Here is a 23,716-nt window from a genome sequence, read left to right as displayed (position 1 = left end):
GCTGTCTTTCCCCAATTAATTTCATCTCAACAAGTTGGAATCGACTGTTGCATGTTCAACAAATGACTGTTATGTATAAAGGTTTAAAAAGCTCCAAACGATTCACAAAATTAAAATTACATTAAACTGTGTTTGATATTTAAAAAAAACTTTTCAAATAAATATTTATTATCTTGAATTTCTGATGCCATTATATACATATTAAAATAATAAAAAAATGGCAATGATTAGTAAGATGTTAAGACATGAGATTGAGGCTTGATATTTCACAATGTAACCATACATTATAAGAGAAAACCCAACTGCAACCAAATTTATAGAACTTAAAGTGAGAAATGATCATTCTTGCATAAAATATTAACAAAAATGCTCATCTCTTTTCTGCGTTGTCTATTCTGTAAAATAAACGTTTTCACATCTGTGCATATTTGCGAATATAAATGTAATGTAATGACATGTCTGTGAAAGGCTTAAATCAGACGATATCAGCCAACTGATTTTTCGGTTTTGTCATGTTCACTATTTTTTATTACATTGCCATATTATATGTGATATTATGTTTCAGAAGGTCTCTATCATTTCAGAATAATGATTTCTAAATAAGCAGGCTGTTATAAATGTATAGGACAAATCCTCAATGAGCTAATGTGTGTTCGACCGATACAACACACAGCAGTAACATTCCTGTCTGTGTGATTAAATACATGACATACAGTGTATTAAACCCCCAGAGTTAAAGCAGCACGGGTCTACACAGTGTCTCCCTGTGGCAGGATCATATTCTGCATGGCTCTTATCTCTCTCTACGCTCTTGGTCTATTTTTGACGCAGCATTGATTCTGGTAATCTGAGTCCCACCACAACGTCCTGGATTACAGGACAAACAAGGTCAGTGAACTGTTAAATACTTCGGAAATTGACAAATGAATCTTCACAATGCTACTGTTGGAATATCCTGCTTTTTAGAGAAAATAGTCATTGGTAAACTGCTTGAGTAATGTCAGCTGTGTTCAGAGTTTTTTGGGGACTTTGCGTGTCATGTTTTTAAAATAACCAATGCGTCAGTTCTTAAAAAGCTGTTGCTCAAAGCTAAACGTATCTGTGAAAATAAATGTCCCAGTTGTCAGCAGGAGGATATTTCTCTGCTCACATAACTTCAGTCCAGATCTGTCTATTTATATGTCCACCCCGACTCTTATTTTAGAGGTTGTTTCTCTGCAAAGTCTTTATAACACTGTGACAGGCTGTTTCAACAGTCTTCTCAAATAACTCCGAGGTGTTTGTGGCATGATTCAAATCTAAAGTCCCTCCTGAGTGCAAATCTTCCGCTGTCACCTCACTATCCTCTGTCATGCTCAGGTTATCCAAGCTAATATTTCCTCGGTGTGTCACAGATAAAGAGTCGCTTACATGTGACCCCGGTTGGTTTTATTCTGAGCTGTAGTGTTAATTTGAGAATGAGCAATGTGCATGCTCAACAAAGCATCATAACAGGGGATATGACTTGAGGAGCTAAAGCATTAACACTTATTTCTGAGGGTAAAATGAGGTAGCTGTGCAGAGCCATGGGAGGGGCCTGGGATCCACGCCTTGCCATCGAAACACTGTGAGTGAGAATGGCCAGCAGTCGTGCTCATCTGGAGGATGACCTTTCCTGTCCTATCTGTGGACATATTCTCAGCCAGCCAGTGGTTCTCAATTGCAGGCACCGATTCTGTAAAGCCTGTCTGAAAGACAGCTGGGACACACAAGGCGCCGGGGATTCACACTACTGTCCTCTGTGCTGGCGCCGTTCCTCCATGGAGCAAATAGTGGTGAGCTCGGTGCTGGAGAAGGCCTGTGTGTCATTCAAGGAGGACAGGAGCAAGAACGACCCAGAGGCTTGTAAAGAGCACGGGGAGAAGCTCACCATGTTCTGTTTGGAGGATTTGGAGCCGATCTGTGGGTTGTGCGTGAAGGCAGCTGCACACGCCGGACACAGGCTTTACCCTATTGGGGAAGGTGCTCATGACTGTAAGGTAGGCATGTGAAAGTCTCATGGGTGTTCTCCACAATATTTCACCTTGGCAGTACATTGTTAACCAACATCAGCTACTTTGGAAACCTGGCGTTACCAAAAAAATTCTTCTTGCAGATTGCTGCTGGAGTTATTGTTAATTACATTTTCATTGAGATATGTCACTTTGCTAAATTTGAAGACTTGTATCTAAGGTCAACAATAGTGTGAGTGAGCCTTAAAATTGAAATGAGAACATTTGCTTTTTACTCTTTCTGCAAATTCACAAATAAAATCCTAGTATCTATCCATTAATACATGAATAGAGTTGACACTTTTATAATTTACATCTTTACAAAATTGAGAAAATGTGTCTTAACTTGATTAATTACTATCTTTATGTTTCTCTAAGCCTGAAATGCTGACTTGTGCCAAGGTGTTTGGCCGAGTTCATTAACTTTCTAATTTTAGGTTTATATTTTTGGTTTGTCGTTGCTGCCGTGGTCCCGACGGGACTGAAACTCGACTCCCACAAGGTTTCTGTGATGAGACATTCCTTCTACTCCTGCCGTCCTCACAAACCGGGACACCTTGAGTAAACATTGTCCTTATGTGTCCATACCTGGACTCTAAGCTGCACGAGCTTGATTTTGTTTATGTGAGAAGGGCATTAGATCATTCAGCGCAGATTTGTCGCCGCTGTGTTGTTCAGCTTCGCATTTACACGGAATGCTGTCGTGGAAGAGTATGTGGCAGCTGAAAGCCCCACATTGTGCCGACAGCCTGGCCATGCTGACCTTGTTTTTAAGTGTCAATGCCATGTCACTGACTTTGTAGGAGGAACTGAAGAGTGCTCTGGTGCCTTTGAAAGACAAGTTGCAGCTGTACAAGAAGGCGAAAGTGGTCTGCGAGGAGATGGCCGAACACGTTAAGGTACTTTGAGTCCCATCAGCACCAAATGTTACCAAGGGCACCACAGAGAGCGTCAGTGTGGAGGTGGTGATTACCCATCAATCATCTCTCTTTTGCAGAACCAGGCTGAACACACTGAAACGCAGATGAGGGAAGAATTCGAAGCCCTCCACCGTTTCCTGAAAGACCAGGAGGCTGCGAGACTTTCCTCTTTACAGGTCGAGGAGGCTCAGAAGAATCTGATTATTAACCAGAGAATCGAGGAGATGAACAATGAAATGACGTCTCTCTCCAACACCATCAGATTAGTGGAACAGGAGATGAATTGTCACGATATCGCATTTCTTAAGGTAGAAAATACTGCTTCATGATCTCTGGTGTGACAAATCTTAACCCGCTATTGTTTGACATTCACGTGCACAAGAATTCATGAAGTTTGTCCACTTTGTTTTTAGAATTACAAGGAGACTGTAAGGAGGTAAGTGTTATCACCACATCTAATATCTGGTTAAACCTTTTCTTTCTGAATAAAATATTTAAACAACTGACTGCTAACGTATTTTTTTCAGAACCTGGCGGAAGTCCCTTGACCCACAACGGATTTCTGGTGCTCTGATTGATGTGGCAAGGCACTTGGGCTCACTGAAGTACAAAGTGTGGGAGAAGATGAAGACTATAGTTAGATACAGTGAGTTCCTCAAACAAGGTCATGTGTTCTTAGTCAGCTCTTTCCTTGCCACATTCGTAACTTCTACTTCTTTTCCTCTTTTTCCAGACCCTGTGATTCTGGATCCCAACACAGCAGCCAGCTGCTTCATCCTCTCGGAGAATCTCACAGTGTTGCAGAACTCTACCCAGATCTTCAAGCTGCCAGACAACCCAGAACGCTTTGACATCAGTGCCGAGATGCTGGCCGCTGAGGGCTACTCCTCTGGACGCCACAGCTGGGAGGTGGAGGTGAAGGACAACACCTACTGGGTGGTGGGAATCGCCAGCGACTCCATCAACAGGAAGGGGAAGCACGTGCTGACACCAGCGGAGGGGTTCTGGACTATTCGCTTTCGCAACGGAGAGCACAAGGCCTGCACGGCACCATGGGAGCCGCTGACCATGACTAAGAAGCCGGAAGTAATCAAAGTGGTTTTAGACATGGACCGAGGCAAGGTGTCCTTTTACGACCCTGGAGAGAGAACGCCTCTCTACACATTCATGGATGTCATCACACCCAGAGCCTTTCCCTACTTTTGCAGTGCCTGCAAAGAGCATCCACTGAGAGTCCTACACACCAGGATATCCTTGTCAACAGACAATTAATTCAGCATTATGGAAGGAGATGATTTCAGTTTACAGCACATGAAATCTGTAAATGCACCTCAAATGAACGACTGAAACAAAGACATGTTTAAAATATTTTAATTTGCGTTAAAACAAATGTAGTCTGAATGATTTGAACTTGTAAAAAGTGTCACAATCTCTACCACTCATATATTACTACATTGATAAGATTTATTACATAAAATAACAGTAACAATGTGTGACTCGGGTTTGCATGGCACACAATCACTACTGTGATTTTTTTCCAATTTCTTTTGAACTCTTTTCCAAGAAAAACATGAAACAGGTGTGGAGTTTCATATAAGGCACATACAGTACGTGTATTTGCAAACCCAAGCCAGTGTTGTTCAGAGGCTCAAATATGACATCTGAGATTAGTTTTCCATTGCATTAAAAAGACTATGGTTAGTGTTGGATTTAGTTGCCTAGTGTACAGCATGTTAAAGTCTGGTCTTTTGAGTTTCATCCAAACACATGGCCGTTAAGTATCTTCACTCTCAAGTGTTGCCTAAACCTACATAGAAATAAACTTGCAGCATATTCCAAACATGGGTAAAATACCCTGTAACAGAGTTTGACTTGACACTACCCGTGCAGTCCTAATCATGTTATTGTAACATGCTCCTATGTCAAACGGGTTATGGGAGACACCCATTCTATAACCGCTGAGGCTCAAGTGCTTTTTGAGGTGTTCTTTTAATATTTTAAAAAGTTATTAAAGGAAATAAATGCCCTCACATTGTGCCCTGTCCTCATACAGTGTTAAAACTTCATCTGTAACAGTGCTCTCTCTATGTAAGTAGTTCTCTCAACTTCCATGAGCAGTTAAAATCCAGGCAGGTCTGACTGATCCCAACACCAGCCGATGCCTGTTATTCTCCATCTCTCCACCGTCTGTCTCACCAAGGCACCTTCACTGCCCTGCTGTGGCCGACACGTCATAGAGACATTCTTCCCTCCGCTATCGCACTGTATAGCTCCTCATCAATAGCCTCATAACGCGCAGCTCTGGAGTTCAAAAAGTAGATCTGGTCAGTTGTGAGACGTGGGTCGTATCCCTCCCTCTGCAGCCTGGTCTTCTGAATTTTAAATGTACCTATGCAGGAATGTGGAGATGGACGGATTGTGATTTATTGATATGAACTCATCAGTGACGGTTGATAGTTGTATGGACTCAGGAGGGATATGGGACAGTTTACCTGTGGTGTCTACATTTGGGGAGATTCGCAGGAACACGGGTCGAGCATACGGAGGAAGAGCACGCTGGACTTGCTGAAAGAAATCATTGCAGTCGAAACACCCTGTGGCATCTGCAATGGCAGCCATGCCTGCCTTACCCTCCACACCTATAATAAGATATAAGAGACGTGGAGATAAATGGTTACCAAGTAGTGCAAACAGTCAAAATCAATATGTGACAAAAGGTAAAAGACTCCTGTTCCAAATATGATGCTAAAACCCGAAAACAACAAAGTTAACAATCACCTGGCACGGCTGCACCATACACTGCCACATCAGTCTGACCCAGAAGACTGCTGAGTATGCCCTCCACCTCAGTGGTGGAGACATTTTCTCCCCGCCAGCGGAATGTGTCTCCGCCGCGGTCTCGGAAGTACATGTAGCCCATGTCATCCATCACCAGCACGTCACCTAAGGCAGACAAATGAGTAAAAACTCTATGTCTAGTCCACAATCACAAACTAGTACTCCTAATATAACTCACGCTGACAAAGGAAGCAATCTAGTGTTGCATCAAGTTTTCAAGTTTCAACATTTAGGAGCTATAAATATCTTTATCTTCAACATTTTTAAGACTCCTTGCATTTAAAAAGAAAATGCATACAGCAAGCTACTGTATGTTGAGTGTTATAATGCAATATAACTAATATATTGCTGCAATAGAAAGATACATTTTGAAGAATACAAAGAATTGGCAACCTGATAAATATGCAGAGTCGTTTTTCTTGAACACATTGTGAGCTATCTTCTTCTTGGTAGCATCCTGATTCGCGTAACCATCAAATCTTCGTAATGGGTCCTGCTGGTTGATGCGACCCACCAGAAGCCCCGGCTCCCCTGCAAGACAAGGAGTTTGACAGAGTGCTTACAGAGGACCAACTCAAGAGAAGGAGACATATTATACTTATAAATATAATAAGGCTTATAATTTCCATTTGGGTTATTAGTTAATTATTTTTTACATGCTCTAATGTTCAGAAAACACATCGCTCATACTGTCCATTGCTGCAGCTCCTCTTTTTAGCCTCTGTCTCAAACACTTGTTTTTGTAAATTTGCAGACCAATTAAATACTAAATAACACACAACAAGAAAGAAAAACTACCAAAGCATAAATTGTCTCCTTTAACAATAACATACTACATCCAGCAAAGCCATCATTGTATTAGTTACCAGGGCGGCAAGGCACACAGAGGCCCCGGCTGTCGCGAATTAGCTCCATGCTGTCCTCGTCTACCCTCACCAGACGGATGGGGTACACATTGGGGAGAATGCGACTGTTGAATCCACAGGCTCCCACCTGGCAGAACAGAAATTAATTTAACTTTGATCCACTGCACATTTGATCAGTGAGCCCACAAGTAAACACGGAGACTGCTGACCTTGCCATCCATGTTGGCAATGCTGCAGTTGCACTCCGTCGCTCCGTAGAACTCGCCAATCTGCGCCACCCTGAAACGTTCTGTGAAGGCCTCCCACACACTCGGGCGCAACCCATTCCCCACCGCTAGCCGCACTTTGTGGCCCTTTTCTGACGGCCGCTCTGGCTGAGACAGGAGGTAGCGGCAGATTTCCCCGATATACTGCACCACCTACAAAAGGGGAAGTAGACTTGTTATTGTGGCAGAGGTAAAAAATGTATGTTTTATAGTTGTTGATCTCATAATATATGGCAGTTCCCAATATTTTCCAAGCACACGCTCTCACAGTGCAGTTGTACTTGATGCAGTCTTCCCAGAAACGACTGGCAGAGAATTTCTTTTTCACCACCACAGTGAGGCCATGGATCAGACACTGACCGACTCCCATGATGTTGCCTGGCAAGAAGAGAAAGCTCACACGTCAGTGATGGAAGCATTGAGGGGGGGGAAACCGTATTCATTAAGAGCTGGAGGCTGTCCTCACTCACCTGCTGAGTGATAGAGAGGCAGGCAGTCATAGATTATGTCATCCTTGCGCATGCGGAAGGCGAAATACCCAAAAGCAGCGATTCTGTAGTAACTGTCATGGGGACACACAAAGGTATATCATGACAACTGTGGAGGGTGTTTTTTTAAATTTATTGAGTAGTTGTTCAAGAAAACATACCGACTGTGTACCACAATGGCGGCCTTGGGGAGTCCCGTGGTGCCAGAGGTGTAGATATAAAACAGACGATCTGCAGAAGAGAACGCAACAGAGCATTACATTTACAAACTGTACAGCTTTTCATTCACTGAGGGGATTTCATTGGTGAACCCGAAGAAAGACAGAACAGAAAATAAAGTCAGAACCCAAAGTTTTTCATGGCACTACAGACATTTTAACTGTTAAGTAGAGGATATCTTAGACCCACACCCTAAATGCTGACTTATACCATATGTTGGTTAATCTGAGACAGATGTATCATTGTTATTCAGACGGCCCTCGTCTTAACCAATCATACTTGATACCTTCCTCCAGACAGATTTTACTGTCCAGAGAAAACTGTCATTATCTGTCCTGAATTAAAGATGACTCATATCTCTCAAAGTTCTGCACAGCCAAGCATTCACGTCCCCAGGTTTGAGTTAAATAATTACTGGGAAGCAATTTCAGATCAGAAACTTGACAACAAAGGAAAATGAATTACTGCACGGCATATCCCTGGGAATTCAAAATAGTGCAAAAAAAAAGGTTATCAACCAAACAGGGTTTGGACTCTGTTTGAAGAGGGTTATGTAAAACGAAACTACTCATTAGCATAGAGATTACGTTTCAAATACAGTAAGGAGATAAGGTACTCACCGCTCATGCCTTTAGGGGGAACACAAGGTGTAGGAGGATGTCGGGATGCAGAGGCTAAATTTGGGTCCAGAGGTTGAGCTCCCAGAGAGGCTGCATGTTCTGCACTGAGGTCTCCGGTAGAAAACCGTACCATAGACTGGGTGATGGAGGAACTGACTTCCAACATGGCTAAAGAGGGAGAGGAGAGAGCGTCAGTCAGATCAGTTGGTTTTCATAAATACAAACTTTAAACATGTATCTAATAATGTGGGTGAAATGTGGGTAAAATAATCAAACTAAGTTCTGAAGCCATGTCCAATCCTGGACAACTGATAAATATAAACCCTACATCTTAGTGACCAGAGACTATAAGGACTAAAAGGGAAGTGTTTGTGTTGTCACAAAGAAAGGTGAAGCAAATGTTAACCAACTTCACAAAATGATGTTGCAGAAAGAGTTTCACGAGCATTGTGATCACTGATGAGCATGTTCTGACCGAATGATAAGTCTGAGACGGTTATCATCACAGTGTATGGTCCACACAGAGACGGAATATTAACAGTGTGACACCACGGACAGAAATGTTATGCACCTCACATGATGTCACACAAAACATAAAATTTCCCCTGAGGTTGATTAATGTTTTACTTTGGCCTCTAGCAGCAATATAGTCATAAGTGGTATGATAATATACTGTTATGTTATCATAGTGTAATACAACAGCTTAGAATAAACGCTGCCACTTATAAAGAATTAAAAACTAAATACAAAACGCTGTGATCGGCTTTTCCTGCCCGAACACATTCTTACCATCTGCAAGCTCAGCTCCGAACACAATAGCCCGTGACCCCGACACCCCGATACAGTGCAGGAGGGAGTCATGGCGCAGGTTGAAGTTGATGAGTGCAGCCTCCACCCCAACCTTGGCCAAGCCCAGCCACAGTGCCACCTGCAACGGCCTGCTTTCCATGAAGAGGGCCACCACGTCCCCGGAGACCCACCCCTGACCTCTGGCCCAGTGGGCCACCGCGTTGGAGTGCTCGTCAAGCTGGGTGAAGGTCCACATTTCTCCTGTCGCCTCGTATATCAGTGCTGGTTTGTTTGGGTAACGTTTTACTGTCTGAGCGAAGATGGAAGGAATGTTGGCTCCATTTCGCATGTAACGCCACAGAGACAGCTTCACTCTGAACAGCACATACAGGCCGCTGTTGAGGGCGAGAGGGGAGGGAGATCAGGGGAAAGGTGGATGAGTGAGGATGTACATCGGAACACAAGCATCAGAAACGTAACCTCTCACATCCAACTTACATGAGGTCTCTCTTGGCGGTGCATGCTGCAACATAGAAGTATTTCCAGCTTCTGGTGCCCAGGTATACTCCGAGTCCTGCTGCGAGACTCCAGGGCCAGGACACCCCAAAGAGACGCAACAGTCCCATCGACCCCAGAGAGGCTGAGACACTCGCTGCATTGTGCATTCTTGGCAGGAAGGAAAAGGAAATAGGAAAAGATGAGCTTTGAGGAAAAGTGATGGGTTTCACTCAGGGAATTGAATTACTGTAGAGCAGGCTGTGCATAAAAGAAATATATTTCTTACTTGCTTATAATTATTATATTGCACTATAGAATAGTCACATAATAGTTAACTATTGTATATGTATAGTTTAATATGTATATGCATTGCAAGGGAAAAGTTTGACTTTCATTTCTCTTCTCTTGAACCCAGATGATCAATATTTTATTTAGATAGATATAAAAAAAGAGATTTGACTTTTTGCAGTTTATGGCTATTTTACATTGGAATGTTGGCACATGTGGACATTGACAAATTACAGTTACTTAAAGACGTAAGAGGCATTAAGACACATTGTTCTATCTCAGTTTGCGTCAAAAACTCTGTGAAACTCAGAACAAATTGCAGTGAATAAATACACAAAATCGTGCATTTTGTATTCCTCCTATCATGATGTATCGTTACATGATTTCCTTCCAATTTATTGATTATCGCTGTGTCATCATATTATCATTGTATCGAATCCTACTGTGAGTTGCCCTGTGATTCCCAACCCTAATATATCATGTATTTATTTCCAAATATTGTTATGATTGTCTATAGAATATAATGATGTCGTAAGCACTTGTTGATCGGATTCATCTGGAAATTCTGACTGATCTTACACTTATCTTTTGTTGTATTTTCTGTGTGTATTGTGTAAAATAATACGTATGTTAGTTAACGCCAGAGTTAATGCACACGAGTTAAGTGCAGGTTCCTAGCATCGATGACTTACACCACACAACCTCGACTTACCTCCAAGTGGATGCACTGAGGCGATGTCACCCTTCACCCACTGACCCCGACGCTCCTCACAACTTGTTCTTCAAGTTTGTGTTTCCTCCCCGAGGGCACCGACAGGTTCCGGGCTCGTCCTCCGCTTACCGGGGGGGGCCACGTGAGGACACAGCTCCGACGTGACCACTTCACACCGACCGGTACTTAAATAACCGTAGGAGCACTTTTCACAGTTCAATGCTAATCAGCGCGGTTGTTGTTGTTGTTGAGCAGTTTTGCAATGGACGCTACATTCAGGAGTGCAACCTACCGACACTGGGAGACTCCCGCCGGCCGTCTGTGGGCTGGAGTGTGTGGTTAGTGCTCGGGTAGCGGGACTGACCGAGCTGGGAGTGAGAGGAGTGAGCTGCTGAGAGCATCGGGCTGTTCTCTTTACTCCATGTTGAAGTGAGTCTGTGTCAGAGAAGGACCGCCCATCCCGGCAGTGAGAGTCCTCCAGCAGCTTCGCCATTGGTTCACCTCGACGCTTCTTAAGCCGGTCTCATTTTTGGATTGGACAATACTAACGACCGCCTCGTTGCCAAGCTACGCGATTGGCTGGAGGCTGCAAGTGATAGTGGTGCCGGCACGGATTACTAAGTACTTTCTACTTTGTTTGTGACAGTTTATGGCTTTTGATTGTGACTGAGTTTGGTTTGAATATTAGATCTTTAGGCTACACTCCAGATCAGTGGGTGGCAGTAATGTGCCCTACAGAAGAAGAAGAAGAAGAAGAAGAAGAAGAAGAAGAAGAAGAAGAAGCCCTTCATGATGTATATTTGCCGTTGTGATTCCCCATTTGTCATAGTTTGCCCTTCAAGGCCACCATAGGATGTGGAATTCATCGAACCCAGTTGCCAATAACACAGCAAAGTTCTCCCATTTTTCACACACATCAAATAAAGTATTTATTTCCGTTCCCATGAGAGGAGCAACATGGTCATTGTAGACTGAAGGTTTGCCTGCGTTCGTCTGCATAGGAACTATTGGCCGTCTCTAACAGTCTCTGTGTGTAGAAACAGCAAACTCTGAAAAGCACCGCTCTCCTCAGCAAGATGTAAATCCAAGGGTCCAAGATCTGATTCCAGGAAGCCATACGTAAACTCAGGAGAGTGAATCCATATTGATCATTGTCGGAGGGTCTGGGGCTTTGGTTGATCTGCATCACAAGAATGTGGGCCTGTAACGTAGGAGAGATATCGATGATGATGTGTCAGCCAAAGCTTTATAATGTACAATATTCTTTTAAAATACCTAACTATGAAAGGTGGAAATGGTTCCAGAAACAAATTATGCAATCTAAATATGTATTACTCACCAGAAAGGGGCTCCAGCACACACAGGAAACCACAGTGAGCACCGCCAGTTGCGCCATCATCTCTACGTCCAATGTGCAGAAGGAGGAGGACGTCGACGCGGAAGATGGACGACGTGTGCAGTGACCTGTTGATTTTGTATTCGTACTGCGGGGCTTTATTCTGGCCTGCAGCAATGCCACACCACTCAGGATGTTGCAGAGTAGGGAAAGGGTGAGCGCCGTGAGGCCCAGGCATGAGAATGCCAAAGCCAAATAGGTGTCAGGTGTAGATTGGGGTTGATGGATGGGTAAGAAACACCATGTGCCAGGAAACTGGGTAGCGTAAGTCCCTATGGCAAAAAAAGGTAGAACTGCCAGTATGAGTGCAAGAGAAGACAGAAAAAACACAACACGTCGTACATGAGTCACTGTAATCACAGCAGCATGGAAAAATGGCTGGGTGATGGCCACGCAGCGCTCCACTGCCATCGCACCACCAAACAGCAAAGGGCATATGCCAAAAAACACCATACTCGCCCCAAAGACTTGACAGAATGTGGTGGGCTTCTGGGCTTGCAGCTTATACCGCTGATCCATGTGCAAATACAGAGCAAAGGCTCCTGGGATCACATGACCTCCCAGGTCAGCGGCTAGCAAAGCCACCGTCAACAGCAGGAACGGTGCTTTCGATTGGCGGCGGAATCGGATGCGGGACCTGGCCAGGATGCAAAGAGCGGTGAGGTTGGAGATGGCACCAAATGTCATAGTGAAGCAGGACATCCCTATGCTTGAAGATCTGATGGGTGGCCATGTGCTGCCGTTCAGCCAGGGACTTAGCTGCTCCGAGGAGTTGATCTTCATGTCCTGGTGGAGAGTGGATGGCATAGATTAGAAAACGAGGAAAATCAAGTCATGAGTATAGCCGGTGTCGTCATTTACAGAGAATTAGGAACAAATTAAAAAAACTCTACATAGTTTAAAGCCACTCATGTTTCAATGTCATCCTATTCTGTTATCTAAAGTGTGTCAAATGGTGACAACAGAGTCTTGATTGCAAAAGTGTGTACCAGTACGATACATGCTTCACTGGGCAGCTCAAAGACTCATTACAACAAGTGGTCTGCCACTGACACTTGGGATTTAGACCTTAATTAAAAAAGCTACGAATTTACAAGCAATAGTGAAGAGGAGTGGATTAATATTCTGCTGAGCACAGATCGTTTTTTTGTCTTTGTCTATCATGCACATTAAAGGACATAGATGTATTCTCACAAAAGCAAAGTAATTTTACTGCCTTTGTGAAAAAAGAAGGGCACTTGTGTCAGTTTTACTGCTTTTATTTCGGTACGCCTGTTTCACAAAATATGTTTTGCTTTTATTTGTTTTGACTTGTAAGAGCTCTCACTTGTCATAAACCTTCAGGCTCATTTACAGTTTCCTTTATTCTCTCTGGAAGTGCAGCTTTCCTACGCTGCAACTCCGCGCTTGCATGTTTCCCTAATGTGTTACTATATTTCACACGGTATGTTGATTTCACCTGAAGTGTCAAGATGCCTCAGTTTGTGTGTCTGTGTTGAAAAGGGAGGTGGAGATGGGTTTAATTGTGGGATAGATAATAACTTACAATCCCTATCTAAAAAGCTGTGATATCTGAGTCAGTGTACAATTAATCCCCCCCCCCCCCCCCGTTATGATACATGAGGCAAAAAGCACTATACCTAATACTGTAACAGGTTAACTAATTATCACTTTACAGAGAGATTTTATTCTAAGCTCTTTTCTCAAGAGCATTTCTTAAGCATGTGGATGGAAATCTTAAAAGAGGACTTAAATAACAAAAGTTTCCAGGAGCTGACATTCTTTTTTATAAGAAGATGAGTAGGAAGTCAAACCTGTAGATAAATTTGATAGCCTGATGTTCTTTTTTATCTTTTAGAAGAAAAAAAAAATCATGACCAACAGAGAACCTGGCTGTTTATTTCACAACCTCCAAATAGATGTTCGGCTCAAATACAATGCTCCTCCTCGTGCCATATGATTCTGATTCTGATTATTTCAAAATTACTAGTTACCCAAATTATGGAGAAACAGAATTTGAATATCATCTGTTATTTAAATTCTCCAGACAAATACTTAATCTTTTCTCACATATCAAACTCTCTTGTTGAATTTTCTTCTGCTGAACACAGGGTTCTTAAAAAGCAAGATATTTCCCCGTTATTCAGACGCAATAAGGAACGCCCTGTTAATCTCAGGGCAGCTCTACCAGTTCATTATCCACGTCTTAAATTCCTCGACGTCTGGATCTTTCTTTCTCCTCACATCTATCATTCTTCATGAAAGCGGATTAGATTAATTAAATAAGTGATGAATCCCAATTTTCCTAGAGATCCACCTCTTACCTCATGCATCAGTCATATTTCTTATATTTAACACATATTTTAGCTTGAGTTAGTCTAATGTGCTGCCTGAGAGGAATGTGCTTAGTATTTTGTCTATGAATAATAAATGAAACTTACCATCGGAGGACTCTGGACGAATGCTGGATCGCTTGGGATGGCTCAGGGGGAATGAAAAAGGACAAACGTGTGTCTCTCCTGTCTGCCGAGCTGCCTGATTTGTCACATTCACTTATCACAATTGTCCACAATCATTTACTCTTCTTCTTCTTCTTCTTCTTCCTCTGTTTCCCCCATGACTCGCTGACACTTTCTCGTTCTTCCAGGTTGTAGCTTTCTTTCTCTCTCTCTCTCTCTCTCTCTCTCTCTCTCTCTCTCTCTCTCTCTCTCTCTCTCTCTCTCTCTCTACAGGCAGGTTTTATTATATCAACACTCTGGATCTATTTTCCACCCCTCCTTCCCTCTCTCTGTTCCCTCTATCTATTTATCTCCTGTTCAGCATTTGAATCAGAGCTGATCCCATCTGTCCTTTTCATTTTGTAATACTGATTCAGTGATAGCTGAACACATGAGCAGCCAAATTCAGGGTCAGCCATCACCAGTATTTTACAATTCAATTCAATTTCATGACATGATTGTGTTTATGTGGCTGTTGATGGAAGAGTTTGATGGTTATTAGATTTGTAAAGGGTTTCTGGTAAACTTTGGGATCCTGTGTGAAAAATGAAATACCCATGCTGAACTCAAAAAACAAAATTTATTTATAAAAACACCTGTGTCTAAAGATGTCCTCATGCAGGAGATTAAGCATAAACCAAAAGATGCATCAACATCGACTCTTCCAGTTTTCAGGGCTACTTTAGGTTTGTTTGCTTTTTGAAGCCGTCATGCCTGTGATCTGACATAAACAGGAAAGAAGAGAGAGACTTCCATTTCCTCTGTATGTTTATGTTTATGTTGGTTTTCTTACATAAACCAGACAAATGTGTTCCAGTAATAAGCAAGGAGCTATGAAAAAGAGCATCAGATATCAACATACAGAAACAAATATATAGGTATGTTTTTACTTACTGTATGCAAAATTGCTAAGTTATCAGATTTTTTCAAACCCGGCTAAAAATGAGGTCTGACATCACAAACCTTTGAGAAATGTTTAAATAATTATTTTTCTTCTATATTTTCAATAAAATAATTCAAGAGGTGCATCAGAATATCTGGTTTATTGCAAAGCTTCCAGCAGAGGCATGAAAAGGTATGAACAAACACAAACACACACACACACACACACACACACACACACACACACACACACACACACACACACACACACACACACACACACATGATACAACACAAATTGTAAATACACTAAAAAAGATAACATCCTTAATTGGAAATTCAAAATGTGTGATGAACCAGCACTTATACATTTATTACATTCTTTAGACGATAGTAAATAAAATATAAAAATAAAGTTTTGAAACTTATTTGAACTAGGTAAATAAAAATAATATTTTCAAATGTAGATACAATACGTAAAAGAAGTTACAGCATGCTGAACAGAGAATGAAGTCAAATAAAAGTGCCTGGGAAATATAAACAAACATATATACATTTCAAATCCATCTCTGTATCTTAATTGTCTTTTTCATTTTTTTTTTTGCGTGTCTCTGTCTGTGATTTAAGTACCTGGACGACACAACAAGCTGTATTAGATGTACCCAATAAACAGGTCTTCATATAATATCATCTATCATTTTTTAATTTTTGCTCCAAAATCAATATTATTTTTCACACAAGAAAAATGACAAAATATCTGTGTTCCAGTAAAACTTACCGAAAAATGTCAGTCTCAATTTGAAGGAAATCCCTCAATAGTATTAACCAAAAGGAACTTAAAAATACAAAGGACCAGCACATGTTAATGAAATATACTATTTACACCATTTTGCAGTAAAGCAAACTTGCATTGGCCACTAATAAGAGTGCAGATATACAGTAAGTCCAGCTAAGCTCTTGAGTAACTGTTCTGTCTCGTCAGATCTGAGACTCTCCCGTGTCCTGGCTGCTCTTGGACGCCTGAGGATGACAGAGAGGAGGGATCAGATCAGTCACAAAGCACTTTGAGTGTACTTTTATAATCATGACAAGGTTTGCGTTGGCACCATAATTTAACGCACTTCACATCTCCTCTCATACTCTTATAATGTCACCCTGGAATATAGATTAACAGTCTTTTAAACAATTCAATTACAGATCAAATGTTTATCTGTGCTGTCCAAATGCATATTCATTTAAAAAAAATTAAATTCTACTTCTGCTTGTTGTGTAATGACGCCATCTCATATTTAACAACCTCCTCCTCCTCTAAAAAATTGGCGTTTTATACGAAAACAACCAAATGCAAGAACAGTATCAGATATTATACAGTATCACATTGCAGTTATAGGAAAATACAGTTTGATGTGACTAATTCTATAAACATCAAACATAAATATATAATTGAATACAGCTTACATGTGCTTTGCTGGAGTTGGAGTAGCTGAACTCTGAGTAATTCTTATTCTGGGGTGCACAGAACCTGTGTAGGATGTTTCTGTATTCTTCCCTGACCTTCATAAGAATACAAGTTAGAATATGAGTTCAAAAGTGCAGAAGAGCTTGTTATTTATTTTATGAGACGAGGGTGGAAACCGACCTGTTTGGAACACAGACAGTGCATGACGAAGAGCATCACCCCCTGAAGGCTGCCAAAGATGGTGAACAGGTAAGACATGACTATAGTGCTCTCCTTGAACTGGAAACATCCAAAGATCCACATGGTGCCCAACACGCACAGCTGAGCCACTGCAGTAATAGTGAATGCCCTGCAGGAGGCAGCAAAGACACATGTAAAGGAAACCCTGTGGTCAAATCTGAGGCACTAATCTCAAAGTTATGTTATTTATTGAAACAGATAAATGCACATTCATAAAGAACATGTGTTTCCGATCAAACGCTCTCTTACTTTATTTTCTGCAAATTGTCCAGGTCAGGGTTTAAACTCGAGAACTTCTGTGCCAACTTCCAGACTGTGATGAGAAAGAAGAAGATGTTGACCTGAAAGGAAACAGAGGTGAGGTTTTAAAAATAAAAGCATTATATTTAAGATTAATTGTTCAGCTCATGAATGATTTTTGTTTACTTACAGTGATGATCACACAGGCAGGACCAAAGAAACTCCAAATGAACTCCAGGTTTAACCAACAACTGGAAAATCATTGAGCAAAACCGTGGGTCAACATAACCTGAGGTCCAAGCTTGAATTAAAAATAAAATACTCAGCATCAGTGGAGGGAACTTACTATGTCTCAGTGCCGTAACCTTTGGGATTAGCTAAGGCAGAGATGGCGACAATCACAGCCGGGACTCCATAGCCACCTGCCATCATGTATGAGGTTTTGAAGTGGGTGTTGAAGACCAGGACCACCATCCGGAAGAGTTGGATGCCCTCCAGACACATCCAGCAAAATGCTGCCAGGAAGAAGAAATGCAGCAGCCCTGCAACCACGGCACAGCCAACCTAATGCAGGGGAGAGATGAGGATGGCAGCAGTGAGAAAGGGACAAAGGATGCTGAGGAATGGGGATAAAGAATTAAAGGTTGTTCATACTGTAAATCTACAGCAGCCACATAAATCATTCAGCAGTTGTGCTGTTCATCAGTATTTTTTCCTCTGAACGTGTCAGAGACCGCACTCATTTGGACAGTGCAGGAATTTTGACCACGCAAGCTGTATTTGGAGCATTTTACCCGGTTCTCCGTGCGGGCGATGCCTGCGAGGAAGATGAGTATGGCGATGAAGAGGCTGATGCAGAGGTGGAGGTGGATGGTGGTTCTTGGGCTCTTGATGGAGCGGATCAGCGAGAACGTCAGGATGCACATGAACAGGCAAATTAGCGAAAGGGGCAGACCCACCCAGGTGATGAGCTGCAACTCAAACTTATTCTGCAGGAGGAGAGAGAGAGAGAGAGAGAGAGAGAGAGAGAGAGAGAGAGCGAGAGAGAGAGAGAGAGAGAGAGAGAGAGAGAGAGAGATAGATCCCCTGTCAAGCATATACTGTCAACCCACATCATTTTATCCTCCTTCCTTCATCTCCACCTGCATCCCTTTATTCTCCTTCCCTACCCACATCCCTTTGTCCTCCACCCCTCATCCCTGTTTATATACATATATATATTCAAACATTTTAATCACATATTGTCCTGGTGTGGTTCTTGCCATTGAATGTGCAATATAAATAAATCTGACTTGATTTACACTGCAGATGAATAGACTGAAGTTATAAACCCTCAACTCTATGTATGATCATGCATGTGACAAAGAGTTTTAACCTTTATGTCATAGAGTGCCATGAGCACGGCAAAGCTGCTCAGATGGGTGCAGGAACACACAGTGTAGTTAGGGTTGGACTCCACCACACTGCAGCCACTAGGAGACCACGCCCCTCCATCCAATGAGGAATTCCAGAACACACAGTGGCTGGTATTATATAACTGTAAAAGACATGAAGACACCACTTGAATTAGAGACATATATATTTTATATACCAATTACATACCAGCAGAAAAAAGACCTTTACCTGTCTCAGGTGGTACAATGTCAGTTTGACCGGCTGATTGAGGTGGCTTGTGTCTCTGTTGCTGACGGTGACAGTCACCACCTTGGAGTTGATCTTGAAGCTGTGGTTCTCCGGGGGCTTCATCTCACCAAAGAAGCCGTCTGCGGAGTCCTCCAGGTTTCCGTAACTCAGCAAGGAGAGTGTTGTAAAGCCTGTTGGAATCATAGCAACACTGGACTAAGTGGGCATTCATTACATTAGCAAATCATCTGTGTGTTGATATAAGTGGGAACAAATGTGTTCATTAGGTCTGATCATCACCAGGGTAATAGGAGGGATCTCCTGCAGCTGTCTCCATCTGCATGTCCAGCCGAGCATGCTTGGATGATGCAGTCACAGCCCCCATGGGTAACTCAGCCCCTTTATGTACCCGCAGCGCCAGCTCTGGACCCAGATGCAAAGACAAGCTTTTTATTAACACGTATTGCTTGTTTGTTTATGAGCTTTATATCTGAAGCGGTGTAAAAGAAGTGTAAAACTCTGAAAGGAATAAATTGCCTTTGAATCTTTCTTTATAAGTGATCAATCAACTGTGAATAAAAGGGAGAAAAAAGCAAAGAAAGCAAATAAAATGCTGCAAATATATTTCGAACCTGTGTGATTGGAGGACATTTTTGTCCCCGGGGTCCGTATGAAGGGTCCGATCAGCCCCAGGGCGTGCTCCACAATGTCCAGAAAGGTGGAGACTTTCCTGTTATCATTGAAGGCTCCACCGGACAAGAGCTCGTCAATCACAGACAGCAGCCTCTGCAGAGATGTAGAAACATAAGCATGAGCAGGGAAAATTCAGGACACAGAGTCAGACAGTGTCAGACTCTCGGTCTGCCAGAGCTTCCTGTGTCTGCACTGGTTGTGAAGATATTGAAGATTTTACCAAATAAAATTGCATTTCTATTGATGTGATGATAAGAATGTAGAAATACCCTTAATAGGTCTTCTCCATAGAAGTCTAGTGGACGCTTGCTCTCTGTGAGCTCCAGGCAAGTCTTTTCCAAATGCACCCCGAGGTCATGTGCACCCTGCAATTTCTGATATAGGTAAGTGATAAGTGATATAGAGAGAATGAGACAAATATATGAGATAACAGAAAATATAAAAACATTTTTGAATATATGCTGAGCAGTGATAAAACTTCCGGGGTGGAGTTACCTCTGTCAGATTGTTCATATCTTTGAAATCCTCACAGTTTAACGCTGAGGAAACAGGAAGTTTGATTGATCAGATGTGCTTGCTGATGACCACAGCATTCACATTATGAGGAAACCTACGCTCACGAAAATATTTCTGTTTATACATTTACTGAACAAACACTGGTGCAGAATGGATGCGCGGTGGCAGGTTCCATTTCCACAGATTGTCTGATCAATCATACAAATGTCTAAAATGGGAACAGATCAGGGAGAGGGAAAATGGTTGTGCTGTGTGTTTCAGTCAGTGCTAATGGAAGAATAAATATCCTGGTCCACTCCAACGGTCACATCCAAAATGGTACTTGGTTAGTATTTTTCAGATAATTTTTTTCTTGCCTCAAGTAAAGAGGCACTAACATCATATCACTACAGCACATGGGGAACAATTATACACCTGTATATAAATGATCTTACCTTTACATGTCACGTTGTTGCCATAAAAACTGGTGGTCGAGATGTATCCATCATTACAATTGCAGGAGTAAAATGGAATTGTGTTGACACATTTGGCATTAGGTCCACAGATGTCTTTGTGTTCCAAACACTCATTGATATCTAAAAGTAAAACACATCACATTTGTTGCGAATTATGTTTACTAAATGTGAACTGGACTCTGCTGCCGTTGATTCAGTTCGATACAAGATGACTTACTTTGACATGTCACGTGTTTGCCAGCGGAAAAATTCCCATCACCTGTCGATGGTTTGAAACCGTCTTGACATCGGCAGTAGAAGCTGCCGATGTTGTTGATACAGACTTTATCTTCTCCACAGGGTCCAACTTTGTTTGGATTATTCTCGTCCACAGCACATTCATCATCATCTTTGTAACAGAAAAAGTTCAGTTGAAAGACAACAAATCAATCATTTTTATACATAATCTGTCACAGAAATCCTTCATCCCATTATATATTTTAAGTTTCTAAATTCTGAAAGAAAAGATAAGCAATCTGTTACAAATGCCATAAACATGCACACATGCCACAACATGCTTGTTTTTCCACGGTGAGTTATGTGTGAAGATTAGTTTGTTTTTCATACCTACGCATTCCCGGTTCTTGCGCTTATATCCATTGTTACATGGTGGTTTGGACAGAGCCATGACGACAGAGAGGCACAGAGCTGAGAAAAAACAAGCAGGCAACTGTTCAGTCGACAGTTTATCATCCTCTGAACATCACTGCAACATCTGTTACACTTGTACTCGAGCTTAATCTAAACTTTCTCCCCTTTTGAATCATTTTAAAACAGTTTGGTGCAGCTACAGGGACACAGCAGAAATGCTCAGGCTCAGTAGAAAAGGTAAATACCTTCACCCTCTCCTCTCATTTCCTGAGATTGTTCCGACCGCATCTGCACCATAACTCAAAATGAACAATAAATGGGTTTCTGCAGAACTCTGCTTCCTAGAAGTGAGGAAACGTGAGCTGGCACGGTGCAAGCACAAAATACTTTTACATCCTCTGCTGTGTGAGCGCAGAGTCAGTTCCCCAAGGGGCGAATATATGGCAAAACAGGAAGAAAGTGCAGTTACATTATTTGTCAGCATCACTGGGCTGTATGTTGAATCAAGTGTAATCCTCCGATGTCGTGGCCATGAAGATTTGCTCTATTTTTATGATATTCTGGGATATTTGGTATCAAATTATTGACGTGATCCAGGTGATATGAGGAAAGTACAGCACATTTATGGTGACTTTGGGTGAAAATCCCACCTAATACTAACTTGAGGAGACTGAGTGACTTAAGGAGGAACTCAAACTTCTCTGGACAGCTGCAATTACCATCTCTTCACCTCAAAACAGGAACACATAGAATAAGATCAAAATGTGCTTGCTTGGAATCATGACATTATAAAGTGTTTTTACATGGTTGCATGGCAACACTTTATGTTTCTTCCGCCGAGGGCAGGTGTGTGTGTGACTGTGATTACTCTCGGGCAATATGGGTGCTGAGCGATGAGCTCATAGTGTGTAGAAATAGACGGACAGAGGAACAGTGCTTCTCTGTGCAGTGGGGCCCAGATAGTGGGTTATTTGGAGAGAAGCTGCTTAGCTCAGCATCCCTCTTCTTCCTTTTCTCCTGATTCATTTGGGCTCTTTCCCACAAAGTCCAGGACCCTTCATACTGTATGAGAGTTTGAATGTTCTCCCCACGTCTGTGTGGGGTTTTGTGCTCCGCCTTCCTCCCACAGTCCATAGACAAGCAAATTGGTTTTAGGTTATTGGAGACTCTTGAGGTGTAAATGTCTGTATACGTTGGCCCTGTGATATGTTGGCGACCTGTCCAGGGTGTACCCCCGTCTCTCGCCCAATGTCACCTGGGATTGGCTCCAGCATTCCTCAAAGGCTTTATATATATAGATACATACTCTATTATCTATAGATAATGGATGGATGGATGGACTTTGGATAAGGTTGCTGGCAGATTTGATCTCAATGGAAACTTGATAAACAAAGTGATAAAATATGGAATTTAAAACCAACTTGTCTTGACCATTATAACATGTAGTAAATGTATGTATTTATAGGTTATTGATACGTATCTTTAATACTTAAAGTTTAACTAAAGACAAAACCATATAGGCTTATATATAACGTTGCAGGGTACTGCCTCAGCTTGGTTTCCTTTCTACGAGCACAGAATATGTTTTGAGCTTTTTAAAAACAGATGATTTCCATTCTAACTACAGCGCTGACGACAGATGTGACTCACCCGGTATCATGAGGTTCCACCTGCCCGCCATGGTGAACAAATCAATCACTGTCCAGGTCAGTATATGCGCTAAAGTTCAAACAGCCGAAACATAAACGTAGGAACTCTCCAAGTCAAAGGGTCCAGATCTCTTCTCCTCTTCTCTTCTCTTCTCTTCTCTTCTATTCTCTTCTCTTCTCTTCTCAACTTCTCTAAAGTGACTGTGACGTAACAGAGGAAAAAAAAAAATCTGCATCCCCCACTCAACAGTTGTGGAAAAAGTGTGTTTGTGCAGTTGCTAACAAACAAAAAGCAGAATATATATATATATATATATAGATGAATGAATCAGTCTCTTTTCTCCGTCCTCTCTCCCTCTGCCTCTGTCTCCCTCCTCCTTTTGAATCTCATGTGATGTGCTGGGATGTCTACATTTTCTGGGGAGGGGTTTCACTCTCGCTGACTGACGCCCACACAGCTTGTCAGGGAGTGCAGCCTGCAGAAGTTCCTGATAACGAACTCTTTCACAACATGTTAAAGAACAGCTTTTTTTTCCAGACGCGTTATTTATGTCTCTGTCACCGTCTTTGCTTATTTTGCTTGATCTTTTCCCTCATGTGTGACTCTGTGAGAGGAGGATAGAGAGAAGGTCAAGAGGAGTTTGTGTCAATGGTCATTGTTTTACAGAGTCCATCTGGCTGGCACCCGGTCTGTGAACTATGACGATGACATATATATATGTTCTTTGCCTCAGACTGCATCAGACTGAGAAAAATGCAACAATGGTAACAGTTCTGAGCTTTATTTGGAAAGAAGCAAACAAAGAAAAGCTGAGTATGCATACATAGATTTGTATCTCCCCAGTCCCTGAAGGCAGGTCTGCTGTATTCTTATTCAATAAAAGCACAGGTTGAGCAAATT

General features: G+C 42.0%; 4 protein-coding genes across 4 annotated transcripts; 1 reads left to right on the top strand and 3 right to left on the bottom strand.

Annotated features, from left to right (window-relative positions):
• The first annotated feature begins 1,351 nt into the window (after positions 1 to 1,351).
• Positions 1,352 to 4,977, top strand: trim35-13 (tripartite motif containing 35-13). Its single transcript, XM_034593816.1, has 6 exons — positions 1,352 to 2,018; positions 2,834 to 2,929; positions 3,028 to 3,258; positions 3,364 to 3,386; positions 3,478 to 3,596; positions 3,684 to 4,977. Exons 1-6 carry the CDS (start codon positions 1,617 to 1,619, stop codon positions 4,220 to 4,222), a joined length of 1,410 nt encoding a protein of 469 aa, XP_034449707.1. The 5' UTR covers positions 1,352 to 1,616; the 3' UTR covers positions 4,223 to 4,977.
• slc27a1a (solute carrier family 27 member 1a) lies at positions 4,307 to 10,966 on the bottom strand. Its single transcript, XM_034593808.1, has 13 exons — positions 10,535 to 10,966; positions 9,535 to 9,702; positions 9,037 to 9,431; positions 8,248 to 8,415; positions 7,570 to 7,639; positions 7,391 to 7,482; positions 7,189 to 7,298; positions 6,864 to 7,073; positions 6,655 to 6,781; positions 6,182 to 6,319; positions 5,729 to 5,893; positions 5,443 to 5,589; positions 4,307 to 5,339 (listed from the first exon to the last, which is right to left on the bottom strand). Exons 2-13 carry the CDS (start codon positions 9,699 to 9,701, stop codon positions 5,182 to 5,184), a joined length of 1,947 nt encoding a protein of 648 aa, XP_034449699.1. The 5' UTR covers position 9,702; positions 10,535 to 10,966; the 3' UTR covers positions 4,307 to 5,181.
• Positions 10,967 to 11,138: 172 nt separating this feature from the next.
• ptger1c (prostaglandin E receptor 1c (subtype EP1)) lies at positions 11,139 to 14,617 on the bottom strand. The gene is made up of 3 exons (XM_034593833.1): positions 14,372 to 14,617; positions 11,874 to 12,716; positions 11,139 to 11,735 (listed from the first exon to the last, which is right to left on the bottom strand). The coding sequence occupies exons 1-3, from the start codon at positions 14,372 to 14,374 to the stop codon at positions 11,496 to 11,498; spliced, it is 1,086 nt and encodes a 361-aa protein (XP_034449724.1). The 5' UTR covers positions 14,375 to 14,617; the 3' UTR covers positions 11,139 to 11,495.
• Positions 14,618 to 16,113: 1,496 nt separating this feature from the next.
• On the bottom strand, positions 16,114 to 22,970 carry LOC117766086 (CD97 antigen). Its single transcript, XM_034592794.1, has 17 exons — positions 22,817 to 22,970; positions 21,143 to 21,223; positions 20,754 to 20,924; positions 20,516 to 20,656; positions 20,061 to 20,104; positions 19,835 to 19,939; positions 19,505 to 19,658; positions 19,173 to 19,295; positions 18,873 to 19,063; positions 18,625 to 18,786; positions 18,044 to 18,238; positions 17,596 to 17,813; positions 17,440 to 17,500; positions 17,259 to 17,350; positions 16,950 to 17,118; positions 16,769 to 16,864; positions 16,114 to 16,330 (listed from the first exon to the last, which is right to left on the bottom strand). Exons 1-17 carry the CDS (start codon positions 22,845 to 22,847, stop codon positions 16,289 to 16,291), a joined length of 2,076 nt encoding a protein of 691 aa, XP_034448685.1. The 5' UTR covers positions 22,848 to 22,970; the 3' UTR covers positions 16,114 to 16,288.
• Positions 22,971 to 23,716: the final 746 nt, after the last annotated feature.

The sequence above is a fragment of the Hippoglossus hippoglossus genome, chromosome 8, assembly GCF_009819705.1.
Source record: "Hippoglossus hippoglossus isolate fHipHip1 chromosome 8, fHipHip1.pri, whole genome shotgun sequence".
Taxonomy (NCBI): Eukaryota; Metazoa; Chordata; class Actinopteri; order Pleuronectiformes; family Pleuronectidae; genus Hippoglossus; species Hippoglossus hippoglossus.
This window is presented reverse-complemented; position numbering and strand designations above follow the sequence as displayed.